This window comes from Sinocyclocheilus rhinocerous, unplaced genomic scaffold, assembly GCF_001515625.1.
Source record: "Sinocyclocheilus rhinocerous isolate Xijiao unplaced genomic scaffold, SAMN03320098_v1.1 scaffold232, whole genome shotgun sequence".
NCBI lineage: Eukaryota > Metazoa > Chordata > Actinopteri > Cypriniformes > Cyprinidae > Sinocyclocheilus > Sinocyclocheilus rhinocerous.
The window spans coordinates 717454-735758 of NW_015641295.1; the positions used below are offsets into that span (position 1 = coordinate 717454).

An 18305-nucleotide genomic window follows, 5' to 3' on the forward strand; every position below is an offset into this window, starting at 1 on the left:
AAATGATATAAATACTGTTTGGTTTCTGGCACAAACCGATCGTTTCGTGTCTTAGGACATCAATGTGTCGTCACGAGCCGCAGGGTTTAATTTGGATTTGTCTGTGCATGTTTTTTTTACTCTCATAGATTTTGTTACCATTGCCATGCATTATACGACTGATAGACTGCAACGGTTGGAGTTAAAAATCATAATTTGTGTTCTACTGAAGAAACAAAGTCACCTACATCTTGGATGCACTGGGGGTAAGCAGATAAACATCACATTTTAATTTTTGGGTGAACTATCCCTTTAAGGCATGGCCACATCTCTTTTTTGCACAGCAGAATTCCAGGAGTGGAGCCTTACTTTTCTGTGTTTCTGAATTTTCTGTGACAGTACAAGACTTCTGATTCTTTAGCTGCTACAGGTCAACAACTAGATTAGAGAACTATGACATGCAACAAGCTATATCAATGGCCAATTATTAAATTATGTTAACTTAAAAAAAATATTAAAATTATAGTATAAATAAATATAATATTTTACATTCTAAAAGCATGGATACACATAAACAACAACTGTTTATTATTATTATTATTATTATTAATAAATATGTAGTTAGGCATTTTACTTTCTGGCATGTCTGGAATCCTACAATACGCATCCGTAATGCACTGCTTTACTCAATCAAAGCCCAAAGGAGTGTATTTGTTGTAAGGTAATCTTCACGTTCATGTTTCAGTTACAGGATGGATTTTAATTGTATATTTATTTTAGTTCCGGTTGTATTATTTTAATGACTTTTCTCTTTTCTCATGCACTTAAGGATTGTTGTATTATGTATTTAGTATTGAGCACCGCTCCAGTAGGTCAAACTGTTGTGGTTAAAAAGCTGCAATGAGAAGACAAAGTCTCACGAGATGTCGCGAGATGCCAAGGACCAATCAGGAACGCGCCTTCATGTAAACGTACAAAAAAACATGGCGGCGATGTAGGAGAGCACTCTTCCCTGAGTACCCAAACATTTTCTGGATTTAAACCAAATATCGCAAAGATCTTTCCACTAGTTCAACCAAGTTATGAATACTGGAGCGGTATTGTTTATATCAGTTAAAATAAGTCATGACCGACAAGAGAAACATCGGTGTTCGCCATATATCATCAGATGCGAGAGAAAGTCGGAGCAGAACTTCCAAAGTTTCCCAGAGCAAAATGAAAACAAAGAGACGAATGATCGGACTCAAACAGTCCCAGTCTCCGTCTTGTCACACTTCATACAACGGTCGCAAAGGTAATACTTTTGTAAGACATAACTTACCAGAACACGTGTCAATCGATCGCAAAGCAGATGGATGTTTCTTCTTAGAAAACTGTATTAAAGTACTGTCGCGGTGTCATTGGACTGAATGATTATCATATTCATGTTATTTGAATGACACTCCAGGGTACTTCAAAGAATAGCATGGTTCTGCAGTGGAACATGTGCAAAGTACTTGTTAGTGTCGACGTGAAATGTTATTAACTCCATACTAACCGTAGTGTTGTAATTATTTTAATTCTCAGATTTTTCTACCCCAAAACGCCGACCAAGAGTCAGATTCAATGGTTGTTACAGTGGAGATTCGCCTAATGAGACTGAATCCCCACAAGACATCATCTGGGATACCAACTCACCATCTCAGAACTTGAATGGCAAGTGTGATCATAAAACTTCAAGTAGTCTGTATTTATATCCTCTTAAACAATTGTACAGATTAGGGTTCGTTTTCATTTCTTTCATGAATGCAAACCAAAAAACAAGATTGTTCATAACTAATAATGAACGATAAGTTTCACGTTACATAAAACATAAGCTATGCTCTACGCAGTAAAAGGAATTAAAAAGGTAAAAGTGCGTGTGTCCGACTCAAGACATTCATCTCTGTATTTGTTGTATTATTTCACATTTCCTTGTCTCATGCAATCTATGATAATGGTATAAACAGTAGATATATTTGTGAACTGATTGCTGTATTATGTATCAGCATATTTTACAGAAAAATGTAACTTTTGCATACATTTGTAACTGTTCACAGGACAAGGAGATGGGAGAGTCATTGAAATATCGGAGATTGTCAGTAGAATTGCACCAAAAGTAAGTATTAAGTCAAATATAGACAATAAAATGGAAATTATGGGTGTCATCATGGTAAATGTAAACTATGTTTAAGGTTAAGAAGGCAAATGAAGGGGACTCAGTGCTCCAGTGGATTGGAGATGGTGCCATACCCTGCACTCCAGAGATCAGACAGCCCAGAGTCCGGAGGATCTCAGCACGGTATGTGTCCTATTATCAAAGACGTGATGAATACTTGAAAGATGCTGTAAACATTTTTTATTTTATTTTATTTTTTGGATCTGTCATACGTAATATGACTGTATTACCTGGCATGCAACTGTATGCATATTTAATATTATAATTTGAACTTGATCTCTACTGTACAGTTGTAGCACACCAACCATCTCTGCAGCATCTATTTCCCCATAACACCACTGGATCTGAGTTCACCACCGTGACACCGTGAGAAATGTATTGTAGCTTTCAGGATTTTGAGGCTACTGAGAGACTATTTAAAGATAGAGCTCCTGGTCTTAGCAATGCCCCTGTTGTGGTGTATTATTCTGGTCATACCATCCATGTCTAGTGAACTGAAACAATTGCTGTAGGATTTACTTTGAAACAATTTTCAGACTGAAACTGCTAGGAAATTTCTCAAATAATTATAAAGAAAGGGCAAGTAACATTGAATTTAACGTGAAATTTTGAAGTAGGATGACTAAAATAGTATTTTCTTGTAAAATGTTCGAATAATCTTAATTTACATCTTTTTTCCCCTTTTCTTTTCTCATTGTATAAAAGAATGAGTCAATGTCAAATAACATTCATGATTACAGAAATCTTTTAAAAATCTACTGTAAATGCATGTGGCAAGTTTTTAGAAATGTACTTTTTGTATTCATGTTGGTTTCATTAGTTTTTAAAAATATTTATACCAATAAAGGTTTGACTTTATGCCAATTTATGACTACTTAAGCTTTTTTGGCATTCAAAAAAATAATAAAAAATCAAAAGCTCATCTTGGAAGAGGTGTGCTCAGATCAGCGTATATGTACGAATTGCATTTTTATTGTGTATTTTTGTATTTTTAAATTAATAGAGCCATGCAAGTGACATTATTTGGCATACACGCAGAAATCCCTGTCATATAGAAAAACATTTATACCAATAAAGTTTTGGCTTCATGCCAATTTATGACTTCTTAAGCTTTTTTGGCATTAAAAAAATAATTAAAAACGAATTAAAAATCAAAAGCTCATCTTGGAAGAGGTGTGCTCAGATCAGCGTATATGTACGAATTGCATTTTTATTGTGTCTTTTTGTATTTTTAAATTAATAGAGCCATGCAAGTGACATTATTTGGCATACACGCAGAAATCCCTGTCATATATTTGTGATTTTCATATTTATGTCCCAATCTCTTTCCATTAGGCAGAGCAATGTTGAGGACCTCATGAAACTTGCCAAGCAGTTTGACATCAATATGACTCGTCAGGACAAAGAGAAAAAACAGGAGAGCACAGAAAAAATAAATCAAGTCACTAAGCTACAAAGTGATGGTAAAGCCACAACGGAAAGATCAACATCTGTCAAAGTCTCATCAGAACAACTGACCAGCTGCTCATCTCAAGTCTGTCAGGAAGAGGCGGAGCTTCAGGCATTGTTTGACGGTCCCACTCAGCACATAAGTGGGAGGCTGAGCCCACCGTCAGTAAACTGCACACCAGAAAGCAAAACTGAACCTGTAGCACCGGCAGAACAAAAGTCAAGTTCTGCAGCAATCAAGAGCGCTCCTGTAGATGCACCTAAAACCACAAAGGTGGACTTTGATGATGACTGGGAAAACGATGACCTTCTGAATGACTCGTTTGTGTTGGAAATGACACAGAACCCAGTACCTTTGAATGTAGCTCAGAAACCGAGCACTGCTCAGCCTGAGTCTTGCTCTAGCAGATGTAATTTTGTGGCCAAGGTTCATCCATCTGTAAACTTCTGCTTAGAGACTCAAAAGAGCACCAGCAAAACCAGCACCTTTACCAAGACACTTCCTGAAGTTAAAACATCTAATCAAAGCACTTTTAGGTCAAAGCCGCCTGCTTCTGCCCAGAATCATGCTACTGACAAGCTGCTAAAGACTTCACCTGTGGACCAAGTCAAGCAGCAAACACATTCATCCCAGAGTACAAGACAAGTCCAGCTTGAAGGAATGACCAAAGATTGTGGAGTTTCAAGTCAGGCTTCTTCTGCTAAGTTTGATGGGGTTTCAGAGGAGGACATGAAGTCTCTGTTTGATTCCGATGGTCTGTGGAATGACGAAGCAGACAATGATCTCCTTTGTCAGGCTTGCGATGACGTGGAGAAGTTATCGGCCAGTCAGGAACAGCAAAGACAGAACGAGGCATACAAAAAACTTGCACATGACAAATCAAGAAGCTTTGCATCTAAAACACCTTCTTCTTCTGCCGCCATTTGTGCTCAGACTATGGGCATCAACAATAAGAGCCAACCACGAGAACCCACAAAGTCCACACGCATCTTTGCCCGCTCAAATTCAGTACCGTGTACAAATAGCAGTTCTGGACTTAAACAGGGCTACAGTGTGTTGCCGGCAACTAAAAGTTCCAGCTCTGGATTGGGAAGCCATAGTGCACAGTATTATGGACATGAACAAGGGAAAAGCGGCTTAGGACCCCGGCCTGGTTCTGTCAGAGCTACGGACACCTCACAGACTGTTAGTCCACACAGCGCAACAGTAGGAAATGCTTCTAACGCCCACCATTACACCTTCAAAAGACATCTGTCGGACTCCATGACGCTCACCAACAAAGGTAAGCTTTGTACGTTGTGGCACCTGCAGCACATAAGCTCTGAAATTGCATCACTGAATACTCCTACAGGAGATGACTGTAATAGGCAAGTTTGCTTAACTTGTTAAAGGAATAGTTCAAACATAAATGAAAATTGTGTCATCATTTACTCACCCTCATGTTGATCCAAACCCCTATGACTTTCTTTCCTCTGTGGAACACGAGGGAATGTTTTCAGGAATATTCACAATGCTCTTTTCAATGCAGTGGAAGCACACCAGCAGCAGTCTCTTTTTTTATCTTCTTCTTTCTTTTTTCCAAAAAGACATAAAAAGCACCATAAAATGACCGTAACTGTCGTCCAGTAGACTCATGCACTCCAAGTCTTTAGAAGCCATTTGTGTGATGAACAAACTCAAGCACTGCTAATCTTGTCAACAAAGTAATTGATGAAAATGTTAGTTTACAAAGTGCTTTTTTAAAATTTTATTATTATTTATTTTTTTTATTAATGAGAACCAAGACAATTGTGCATCATGATGATAACTGAAATGATTTTAATTAAAACTGGGGCCCATTTTTTCCCATAAAGTTTTCGTTTGAATGGTTTCATTAAATTTAAATGATCAATTAATTGAAATTAAATAATTAAACATCAGTGTATTCAAATTTATTACATTTTTAGGGCCCTATAGTAATCAGTTTTATTCTTCCAAAATTCAGTGTTTTTTTTTGTTTGTTCGTTTGTTTCTGGATTATTTTTTAATAGTTTAATTCAAATGAAATGATCAAAAACATGTCAAATCAATGTAGTTCATAAAACTTTAACAAATTAATAATTTACAATAATAGGACCCTATGAACTCTTATTTTTTTCCAGAAATAGTTTTCTATTTTGAATTTTTTGTTTCTGGATTTATTTAATGCAAATTTAAAATTTAGTACAGACTTCATATTTATCTTCATATTTCATCTTTTTGCACTTTAATATTAACAGACACTAGCATATTTCACAATTATTGTGATTGTACTGCCCTACTTTTGATTTATTCATTTATTGTGATTTTTGTTTGCTTATTAAAGACTAGACAATTGAAAATACTTGATTATACCCTTAAAAGAGACTGTATATGATAAGTCATATTAACAAAAACAATGCATCACATCTTTCTGAACTTTTATTTCAGGAGCATACACATACACAGTGTATATTTAAAGTACCTTGAACCATGAAACTTTCAAGTACCAAAACCCTGAACTTGCACATGAATATAATAGTCAAATGTTCAACAAAATGAGTAGAAAAAATACTTTCTGAAATAAAATAAAGTGCTATGTTACTTTGCATACCGTTTTAGTCATGTTTTCCCGGCAGTGTGTAAAATACAAAGTGTTTCCGCACTTAGGATTCAAAACGTGAAGGTGCAGAAAGAATTCTGGAAGAGGTTTGATCCTCTGCCTCCGTCATGGTTTTGCTTTCTCGCACCGGCTTGAAGCGTATATGACGTCATCTAATGCAGCAGCACTGCGCACGCAGAACGATCGTTGTATGACGTTATCAAAGCACCGCGAGAGCTACAGAGAACAGACGGCGTCGCATGCTTTCGAATCACTCTCGCGGCACTTTGATGTCATACACCTACAGTGCTGTGAAAATGTTTTTGCTCCCTTCCTGTTTTTTTTTTTTTTTTGCATGTTTGTCGCACTTAAATGATTCAGATCATCGAACAAATTTTCATATTACACAAAGATAACCCGAGTAAATACAAAATGCAGTTTTTAAATAATGATTTTATTTATTAAGGGAAAAAAGCTGTCCAAACCTGCCTGGCACTATGTGAAAAAAATAATTGCCCCCTAAATCTAATAACTGGTTGCGCCACCCTTGGCGGCAACAACTGTAATCAAGCATTTGCGATAACTGGCAACGAGTCTTTCGCATCGCTGTGGAGGAATTTTGGCCCACTCTTCTTTGCAGAATTGTTTTCATTCAGCCACATTGGAGGGTTTTCGAGGGTGAATGGACTGTTTAAGGTCATGCCACAGCATCTCAATTGGATTTAAGCCCGGACTTTGACTTGGCCACTCCAAAACCTTAATTTTGTTTTTCTTGAGCCAATCATCATTTAAAAACTGCATTTTGCATTTACTTGCATTATCTTTGTGTAATATTCAAATTTGTTTGATGATCTGAATCTTTTAAGTGTGACAAATATGCAGAAAAATACAAACGGAAGGGGGCAAAACCCTTTTCATGGCACTGTATACATTTTGCCCTCTGTTGGAATTAAAAAGCGCTAACTTCTCCCCACCACCTCTTAGGAAAAGTAAAATAATTAAATATAAATCAATTCTGAGGTAAACCAACCGATTTTTAAATCGTTTTAAAAAGAATCGCGATAGTTAGGTGAATCGATTTTTTTTCTCCCACCCCTATAAAACATACTGTTTACAAAAATTACAAGGCCATTTTATGCCTTTATTGGATAAGACAGTATAGTAATCAAACTCAGGTTGGTGGAGGCAATAGTGTTACAATTACTTATTACTTAGCTACAATTATTAAAATAGTGTACTTGTCGTAACGTTATTTTTAGGAGATCTCCTTTCATTCTCATCTGACATGTTTTTGTTAAATGTTGATGCTTGTTTAATGTATAAAATGTTTGAATATTTGGTTTATTGTTGCACTTTCTCGTTGAATAAATAGGACGCCATTTTAGTCACAGTAAACTTGATCAAATATAATGAACGTTACAATATGAAATTTGACTACATTTAGATGGTATTTTTGTCAAAAGACAAAAACTGACTAAAACAAAACAATGTTAACACAGGTCCTGAGTTCCCTGAAAGTATGTCCCTTGCCGTCACTCTTAAATCTCATTTTCACTTACACATTTTCAAACTTGGCTATTGGTTATGAGAAACGTGAGAACCAATGCTGTTGGTGTTAAACCAATCAAGTTCGAGTGTTTGGAAACCTGAGTGAGACTTTAGGGATGCAACAGAGGGAAATATTTTGAGTATAAATCATTTTAAGTTTGTTTCTCTCGTGACTTATGAAAAAATATTGGTTAACACTTTAGTTTAGGGGCCAGTTCTAACTATTAACTAGTTGCTTGTGAGCGTGCATATTACCAGTGTATTGTCTGTTTATTAGTACTTATAAAACACATATTAATGCCTTATTCTGCATGCCCATATTTCAGATCCCTTAACCTTACCCAATGGACTCTGTGCACAGCGTAGCGACGAACTTCCGCTGTCGCCAGAAGTCGGGATATCAGTTTCCGGTTTTTATTCGCGTCGCCCAAAATGTCAGTATTTTCTAGATGTCTCCGAGATCTACAAGTAAGAATCAGTGATGTCCATCGTATCGTTAATGCCCGGTTCCCGGAAACAAGGGATTCAAACCCAATATATCGAGTTTTATGCACAAATAGTTTAATCCAATGTGTTATTTCGGCATCTAGCGGCTAAGCTAGTTAGCGACATGCTCATTTTAGAAGCTTGTCTTTCTCAATTTTAAACGCAGACAGTTCGTTTTTTTAATTGTAATTGTAATTAATTGTATAATTGTATTATCAATTGAATTAAACTTCTCCCCCTCTCAGTTTTTAATAAAGATCAGGGCACAGGTGAAGTCATTAGTCATTGTGCTACAGGTCCATTTAAGAACACTTTAGCAAACTTTTTTTAAAGTACTTATTATGGAAATAATTTAAAATATTATACTTAACTGTAACAAAATGTGATGCTTTTGGACACTTAATTGCACGTTAACGATGAGTAAAATAAAACCTCTAGTATTGCCCACTTTTTTCCCAAAAATTTTGAGATCCAACAATAAGCCATTTCAGCTAAAAACGCTTAATTTGCCACTACTTACCTGCCTACTGTAAATGTTTTCATTAGATTTGAGTTACATTAAACATGAATGACCTTAACTGAATCTCTAGGAACATCAGGAACACCGAGTTATAATAAGTAATATGATTATAACATGAACAAGAATGCATGCAGTAACCCGAATGGGGACCAGCAAGGTAAACTCACCTGCCAATTGTAGCCACTGTTTTCATTACGTACTACTTTAAAATTATATTAAACATGAATTACCATGGCAAAATCCCCGGGACATTAAAACGCCGGGTTATTAAAGTAACACGCTTATAATTGTAGGTTTATCAATCCTAGCTTCACCATACACTCGAACTGTGAGTTTTCTCAGCATTCCTCATTATGGACCTGTAGCACAATGACCAGACAATGACTTCACCTGTACCCTGATCTTTATTAAAAACTGAGAGGGGGAGATGTTTAATACAAGTGATAATACAATTATAAAAAAAAACGAACAGTCTGCGTTTAAAATTGAGAAAGACAAGCTTCTAAAATGAGCATGTCGCTAACTAGCTTAGCCGCTAGATGCCGAAATAACACATTAGATTAAACTATTTGTGCATATAACTCGATATATTGCGTTTGAATCCCTTGTTTCGCTTGCGTATTGGAGCAGAGAACCGGGCATTAACGATACGATGGACATCGCTGATTCTTACTTGTAGATCTCGGAGACATCTAGAAAATACTGACATTTTGGGTGACGCGAATGAAAACTGGAAACTGATATCCCGACTTCTGTCGACAGCGGAAGTTCGTCGCTACGCTTGTGCACATAGGCTATACCTAAACTTAATACTAACTATTAATAAGCAGCACATTAGGGGTTTATTGAGGCAAAAGTCATAGTTAATGATTAGTTAATAGTGAAAATTGGTCCCCAGACTAAAGTGTGACCAAATATTGTGCATAATAAACTGCTTTGATGATATTTGTTGATGTCCTTTGACAGCCATTAGCCATCATATAGAAAGGAGTAATGGGAAAATTCTTCAAAATTCTCTTTTTTTTTTAATGTTCCATTGCAGAAAGTCAGTCATGAGGATGAGTAAATAATGTCATTTTAAGTTTGGGATAAACTATTCCTTTATCTCTTATGGTTGTCCTCTGATGTACTTGCAGTAGAAATATGGGAACATTTTAGATTAGAGAATACTATTCGCTGTTAACTAATTGCTTATTAGGATGCATATTACTAGTAAATTGGCTGTTTAATATTTAAAGTAAACTTATAAAGCACATATTAATGCATGGCTGTGTTCTAGATCCCTTAACCCTTCCAAATACCTAAATATAACTACTACAACAACTACCTTACTTACTACCAGTAAGCAGCAAACTAGGAGTTTGAGGGAAAACTCTTAAATTAATAATGAATATGTGTTCCCTAATCTAAAGTGTTACCGAAAATTGTTACAAGCGAAAATGTGACTAGTAATTCACTTTTATGCTGTATTAAAGGAACACTCCACTATTTTTGAAAATATGCTCATTTTCCAACACCCCTAGAGTTAAACAGTTGAGTAAAAAAAAAAAATAGAAAATAGGCTAACTTCCATCAACATAACCAACGTGACCACCTGCTTGCACAGGGAGCGTGCCTTCCGTTGGAAGTTACCTAGCTGGGGACTATTTTCAGTCGCTGCGTAATATCATTGCACCTGCTGCACCCATGGTACGGCAGCAAAGTTCCTTGATTATTACGCCAGAATGAGATTATAGAGACTATAGAGATTATAGGCCTAGAAAATCGCAACTTTTCATTTTCCGTCGGTCTTAGTACACGATGTAACTACAGAAGAGTCAAGTTTTAAATAGGAAAAATATAGAAACTCTTTGGTCATTTTTGAGCGAGATGCTAACGGTCTAATCAGATTCAATGATCTATGCTAAGCTACAGCTAAAAGTGCTACCGCCAGACCCGGAGATCGACTGAATGGATTCGAAAACGGTAAAACTCAACTGTTTAACTCTAGGGGAGTTGGAAAATGAGCCTATTTTCAAAAATAGTGGCGTGTTCCTTTAAACATTGAAACTCAGGGATTACAGTTCACACTTTTAAAAATTCACATCTCCCAGTTACATTGCACAGAACCATAACAAAACTTTTGTTTTTGTTGTTTTGCAGTTTTTATTTCATCCCATACGATAGCCAAATGTTCGGCTGCTGAGATTGAGAGGAAAAAACAGGAAGCGATTGCGAGGAGGAGATTGCGGATGCAGGCTAGCCAAAAAACCGGAGCACCTACATAGAACACCACAGAGGAGCCTGTACTGTACTGAATGCCATGGATGTTTAGGGCTCTAAAGGACTAAATTATGCAATGAGGGCTGAGAAACATATAGCTATATATACTAATTAAGAGTTTAACACTAATTTGTCTCTTTGAAGGAGATGTTACTTGAAGATTTCTCATGCTTTTCTGAATAATGTTCTGCAGTGTTATATCTGTCTTACTGCCAAACTAAATGACTAGAGTTACAAAAAAGCAATCTCTCGCACATTACGGTTCCGTTATTACAGCCCAGTATTGTCAGTAAAATTAATGGCAGATGTCTGCAAGCCTTTTTTTTTTCCTTCAACATTTGGTGAGGCATTTCTCACATCAGACTTTGAATTATGTCTAACAAATGTGAGGTCACTTTCAGTTGGTCACATGATTGAGTCTAATCTTCTGATTATAGTGTTTCCCTGTTGAAAATGGGCGACAAAAATACTTGAATTTTCGTAAATCAAGCTAAAGGTCCTGGAGATCGTTCTTTTTTTTTTATTTGTTGTCTTTGTTCCATTTTTCTGTTTAAAACTATTATCACCGTATTAAAAGAAGCAAACAAAAAGAAACAAACATGTGTCATTGTGTATTGTTGCTTTCAAAAATCTCTTTTAAAACATTTTGAACGTTTACCGACTGCAAACTTTGGGTCCCTGTCTGTGCCTAACAACGTAATGACATAATTACATCCAGAAATAGCAGTTCAGAGGTTTAGACATCTTTCATAACAAAGTACCTTCTTAATGTGTAATGCTCTTGAATATAATCTTTTGAAAATGACATTTTCTAGGCTAATAATAAAATATCACCCTCCACACCTGGTTTATTGTATATGTCACAATGTTAGTCATTGTGTGCCTCGGGGAATGTGGGCATATCATTGGGATCCGGCCCCGGGCCCTTCTCAGGTGTAAGTCCCGCAGGTGCGTGTTTGGACTCCGCCGGTCGAGACGAAGCATAGCGTAAACTCCCCTCCTCTCCCGCACAATTACTGTAAATCAAATGCCACAGTAATTTGGCAAGAGGATGAGGACTTTTTTATTACTGTGATTAGGGTTATGATGATGACTACAATTTATTCCAAGCAGATGATTAAAACGCCGGGCCCTACAGGTGTTGAGTTCGTACAAAATAGAAGTTGGTGAAGGATTTTTCTGTAATGTGGCATTATCAAGCTGCTGTGGAACAGAGTAATGGGTGTTTCTGTATTTTTGCGTCAAAAATGGAGAGCAATTACTGATTATTGTGATGGCTCCGTGCCATGCTGCGGGAGCGTACTCTGGTATCAAGCTGTAGTAATTACGTAAAATTACTGTGCCTTGGTGCCAGATGCAATTTGCATTTCAGCATACTTGTTGGTTTGGGCAGAAACAAGATAACGGCTCTCAGATGAACCAAGAAGGAAACTCTAACTGTAAATTAGAGTTTGGAGACTAAAGCGTTCTTGAGCAGATGTCAATGTGGTGTCTTAAAGCTTAGTGTACAGCGATGACATTGTGCTTTCCCAACACCTAATCTTTATCACTCACCTGGCTTTTCAGTGGTGCCCGATGTAGTGTCATGCCCCCACTTACCAAAGTCAAACCAACCAGTAAGAGTCGACGATAGCTGCTAATTTAAGCTCCGACAGAGTGTGTTATCTGTATGTTAACAGCATTAGGACACAGTATGCGTGACTTTCGCCAAGTTTAAAGTTCTTTGAACTTCAACAACCTGGGAAATTATTGGTCTTAAAGGGACAGTTCACCCAAAAATGGAGTTTCTGTCATTATGTATTCACTTTCATGTGATGCTAAACCCATATGACGTTGGAACACAAAATGAAATGTTTTGAAGAATCTTCACACATACTTTATACATTATATTTTATGCATTCTATATTTCTATATCATAAACTCTTGCCATTTATTGTTCCATGAAGAACTTTTAACATCCACATAACCTTTCCATTGCTCGCAAGGTTCTATAGAGGAAATAGCTTATTTAGATTATTAAAATGTTCTTTGCACTAAGAAAAAATGGTTCTTTTAAAAACTGTTCACTGAAAGGTTATTTTATGGAACTAAAAATGATTATTCTATTGAATTACTGCAAACCCCCCTCTTGGAAACTTTATCAAAGAGTGTATTTTTCTATAAAATTGACCTCTTCTGCCAAGTTCCAAAAATTATATAAATAAAACATTGTCCATATGACCCATGTATTATAAGTCTTAAAGTGACGTGACATGTGGCCAAGTATGGCGACCCATACTCGGAATTAGTGCTCTGCATTTAACCCATCCAAAGTGCACACACACAGCAGTGAACACACACACACCGTGAACACACACCCGGAACAGTAGGCAGCCATTTATGCTGCGGCGCCTGGGGAGCAGTTGGGGGTTCGGTGCCTTGCTCAAGGACACCTCAGTCGTGGTATTGAAGGTGGAGAGAGCGCTGTACATTCACTGGTAGAGAGCGCTGTACATTCACTCCCCCCACCTACAATCCCTGCGAGACTCAAACCCACAACCTTTGGGTTACGAGTCCGACTCTCTAACCATTAGGCCATTTTTAGTAGGCTATTTTTAGTAGGCCATTTTTTAGTAGGCTACATGTGATGCGTAGTATATGTAGGCCTAAATGAGCAATGTATATTAAAAGTTTGATGACAAATAAATGGAAATCTGTGCGCAAGTAACATTTAGGCCTACATATACCAAAACAACCTTGCAGCAATTCATAACTATTTTACGTTTTGGGGAACTGGTGGTTAGAGTGCTGCAGCTATGACGTCAAACCCCAGAAGACTAACTCTCAATCTCTTTAGACTTTACTATGGGTTTTTATTATGGGGTTTTTCAATTTATGTGTAAAACAAGGTATGTGGTAAATATAAACTTGACGATACTTGGGCGTTTTGCTCTACAATGTAAATTAAACACACCCATAACAAAAACATGGATTTTGAGTTTATTTTAAAAAACGTATGTTTGTAATAACTAACCATATAAAAACACTTGGAGCGTGACTGTGTGCAGTTGTCATGATTCCAGCCTGTGTTCCCCTGTCTTGTGTTAAGGACTGTTGTTTTGAAGTGGATTCTCCTATTGTTTCTGTGTCTGCTTCCTGTGTTCAGTTCCTGTTTTCCTGCTTGCCATAGTTTCCCTTGTTTGCCACCCTAGTTAGTTACCATGATAATTAATCACATTGACCCATCCCTTGTTATCTCCTTGTTATCTTGTATATATATATATATATATATAGTTTGAGGATGTGAATAAATTCTTAAATTTTATTTTCTGTGTGAACTCTCCCTTTAAGCCCTTGTCATGCCATAAACATCATATCAAGTGAGCTTTTCTTTTTTGGTATTGAACATGTACAGTAAAGAAAACATGAGATATTATCTAACAATAGGTTTTCCCATGCATTATGCTAGAAACGGCTGTTATTGTCATAGATTACGACACGAAGGTATGACTAATATACAAAACAGCGGAGCGGGGGGCTGCAGTTGTCATCAAGCTAAATGAACTGTGAATATTTTCACGGTGCGTGTCATTAGCAGCTTAGATTTGTTTCAACAAGGCTTACCTGAGGGCTCTATTCATTGGCCCCCAGGTATGAACGGGCTAATGCACACTCTAAAGCAAAGCCTTCTCCCCTCCGCAGGCATCTCCAAGCTGAAAGAAGCCTCATGGTTTCTCCATTATGAGAGCATTCCTGCGCAGACAGGTCAGTCAGCAGATTGCACAAGGAATATGCTGAATCCACTCATTTGAAAAGAGCCGTTATTATAGTATGTATTTCAAAATATCTCTAGGATATGACAAACCTGCCTTTGGTGAATAGTTTTTGTTTCGTACATTTTGCATTGCTTCCTGAGTGTATTCATTCTGTATATGCATGTTCTTGAAGATAGGCGGCAAACCTTTTTTTTTTTTTTGGTTTCCTATTATGCATGAGTCATTGCTTCTGTAACCTTTGGTTGCTAGTGTTGTAGTAGTCAAAAATGATTTGTGTGCTATATTTCAAGCCTTCCTTTTGTGGAAAAAGTGATCATATTACAGAAATTATGTACTTTAAAATTATATACCTAAGTGCGAACTGAAATGTTTTCAGACACTTAAGTGCATGTTATTTTCAGTTAAATGAAAATGTATTTATTTTAAATGCAATTAGTTGAACTTGAAAGTGCTTGTTTGACCCACTTAAGTAGAACTTCAGTGTATCTTTGTGTAATTGCATAATTCTGTTGTCTTTGGTTAGAGTGTGGTGTCAAATGTACGGAAAAGCATTTTTGGTAAACGAAAATATACTTTAATGTAATTTGTATTGAAACTTGTATGTCATGTGTTTAAATTAGGGCTGTCAGTAGATTAAAATCTTTAATCTAATTACATGTGTCGATTAATTAATCACAAAATAAATTTGACTGAAAATACCCACAAAAGATTAAAGCTATTTGTGTTAAATGAGAAATTTAGACATTACAAATTGTAGCTTTAGAAAGAAAGATTTGATTTGCTACAAAGCCTAACAAAAACTATAGAACATAAAAGATGATTTGAGAAAGATCTCGGTGTATATATATATTTTTTTCATACAATTAAGTCATTGGTAACCAAACCAGCTTTGTTACCAACGGTCTTCAAAATACCGTTGATGTTCTACAAAAGAAAGGTTTGAAACAACATGAGGGTGTGTAAATATGACAGAAGTTGATTTTTTTGGGATTAACTATGCCTTTAATGTTTTTATTTTTATGAAATATTCTAAATAAGAAACCAAATCTGCCAGCAGGTGGCGGTAAATGTCTATGAGTCAGTCAATCCATTCAAACGGCTGATTCATTCAGAAATGTAGTAAATGGCTTTTTGTGAATGGGTCTTTGAATCATTTATTCACATTCAAAATGCAGAATCATTCAGAAACTAAACACCGCTGTGCTGCTCGGAGAAATGCCACATACAATTAAGTCATTGGTAACCAAACCAGCTTTGTTACCAACGGTCTTCAAAATACCGTTGATGTTCTACAAAAGAAAGGTTTGAAACAACATGAGGGTGTGTAAATATGACAGAAGTAGATTTTTTTGGGATTAACTATGCCTTTAATGTTTTTATTTTTGTATTTTTATGAAATGATATTCTAAATAAGAAACCAAATCTGCCAGCAGGTGGCGGTAAATGTCTATGAGTCAGTCAATCCATTCAAACGGCTGATTCATTCAGAAATGTAGTAAATGGCTTTTTGTGAATGGGTCTTTGAATCATTTATTCACATTCAAAATGCAGAATCATTCAGAAACTAAACACCGCTGTGCTGCTCGGAGAAATGCCACAATTCTGCTATGGCTTTAAAGGTAGTGTTCTCTGCAAAATTGAGCAAAAACACCGTTTAAAACATAACACCGTAACGTTGCAGAGACAAGATGAGGAAAACCGAGATGAGCAGTAGTTTAATAAATCCAAGAAACGGCAAGTAATCCAACATGGGTACAGCTAGGAACTCTGAGACAAGGGCAGAGGGCAACAATCAGACGTTCAACAACTGAAAAAGCACAAGGGAAACACAAGGACTATTTATACAGAGCTGAAGCAATGAACTAAAGCAGTAACCAGGGCAACTAATAAGGAAATGGGTGTGGTTCAATGAGTATCCATAAACAAGGGAGCAGAGCAGCAGGGAAACGAGGCAACAATAGGGACACAACTACAAACTAAAAAAGTCATTGGACACAGACACAGGAAACAGACAGGGATCATGACAAAGCATATCATGACAGGGGGAAGGATGGAGGGCCAGGTCCATTGAGTGGACAAGGAACTGGAACTTGTGGAGTATAAGGCCAGGGTGGAGCGGGCGGAGCCGAGAGCCAGGGCGGAGCAGAAGAGCACCAGGGCGGAGCCGATGGCGCAGGAGACCAAGGCGGATCAGGTAGAACTGCAACAGAGAGCACAGAGAGATTAACAGTGGTTTCTGCGACCGCAACAAGGCAGGGAGAGAGAGAGAGAGAGAGAGTTTACAAACAGCCTTCAGACCGTCAAAGAGTTCAGGAATGGCCTCATTGACCATGGCAGGACAGTCAGAGAGTTCAGGAACGGCCTCCATGGCCATGACAGGACTGTCAGAGTTCACAGGCGGCCTCCTTGACCGTCACTGGATAGACAGCAAGTTCTGGAGCGGACGCTGCCAATTCGGGAGGTTCCGCAGCGGGAGTTGCAACCTCAGGAGCGGGCTCTGAAGCGGATTCGAAGACTGGAGTGGACTCATTGGCTGGAGTGGGCTCAGGAGTGGGTTCACAAACTGGAGCAGGAACAGAGCAATGTGTAGCCCAAACACACAGAATGGCAACCACCATAACAGAGCACCGAGGATAGGGGAACAGTCTCAGTGACAAGTGCTGAAGCCCTTGGAACACCCGCTGCGCGCACAGTCCTCAAATATGGGTCCCCCAGATTGGACGCCAGCCTCAACCGCCCTTGGAAAGCCTTGGTGTCTTCAAACGCAACATTCACGATGCTCGGGAATACCGGAGTGGCATCCGCGATGGCTGAAGACCGAGGCTTGATATCAATAACAGCTGAAGGCTCTGACGTGACAACCATCTTGTGCAGTGGCTCTGGGTTGGCGGCCATCTTGGGAAGTGTCTCCGGGCTGGCGGCAATCTTGGGATGAGACTCTGAACTGGCGACCATCTTAGGACGAGGCTCTGAAACTGTGGCCATCTTGGGACGAGACTCTGAACTGGCGGCCATCTTGAGACAAAGCTCTGAAACGTTGCAGCAGCCATCTTGGGACGAGGTTCTGAAATGGTGGCCATCTTGGGACGAGACTCTGAGCTGGCAGCCATCTTGTGGAGAGGCTCAGGTGTCGAAGAAATTACCAACGCTGGGCTCGCGATCCTTAGTGTGGGGTACGCTGGAATCCGTGGATGGTCGAGCTCCTTGGCCACCGGAGCTTGCCCCATGCTGCCCCCTCCCAAAAAATATTTAGGAGACATGTCATTCTCAACCTCCCCCACTGTAAAAGAAGATTCACAAAACCGCAGGATAAAGTCAATAAACTCTGCCAGGGTTCAGCTGGGGTCTTCTGGTAGGTTTAGACTAATGTTTGGATAAAGTCCACTCCAGAAACAGTCCTTTATCATAGCCAACACCAGGCACAAGGTGGCTAAACAAAAATAACTCCTCCACATAACATTCGATGGGTCGGCTATTCTGAAAAATGGAGCTGAGAACACTCACGGGGT

The 18305-nt window shown here is 38.0% G+C and overlaps 1 protein-coding gene across 1 annotated transcript; it reads left to right on the forward strand.

Moving 5' to 3' along the window:
• The first annotated feature begins 914 nt into the window (after nucleotides 1-914).
• Nucleotides 915-11617, forward strand: LOC107754755 (ewing's tumor-associated antigen 1 homolog). Its single transcript, XM_016571327.1, has 6 exons — nucleotides 915-1273; nucleotides 1546-1674; nucleotides 2058-2116; nucleotides 2193-2299; nucleotides 3512-4908; nucleotides 10922-11617. The coding sequence occupies exons 1-6, from the start codon at nucleotides 1105-1107 to the stop codon at nucleotides 11044-11046; spliced, it is 1986 nt and encodes a 661-aa protein (XP_016426813.1). The 5' UTR covers nucleotides 915-1104; the 3' UTR covers nucleotides 11047-11617.
• Nucleotides 11618-18305: the final 6688 nt, after the last annotated feature.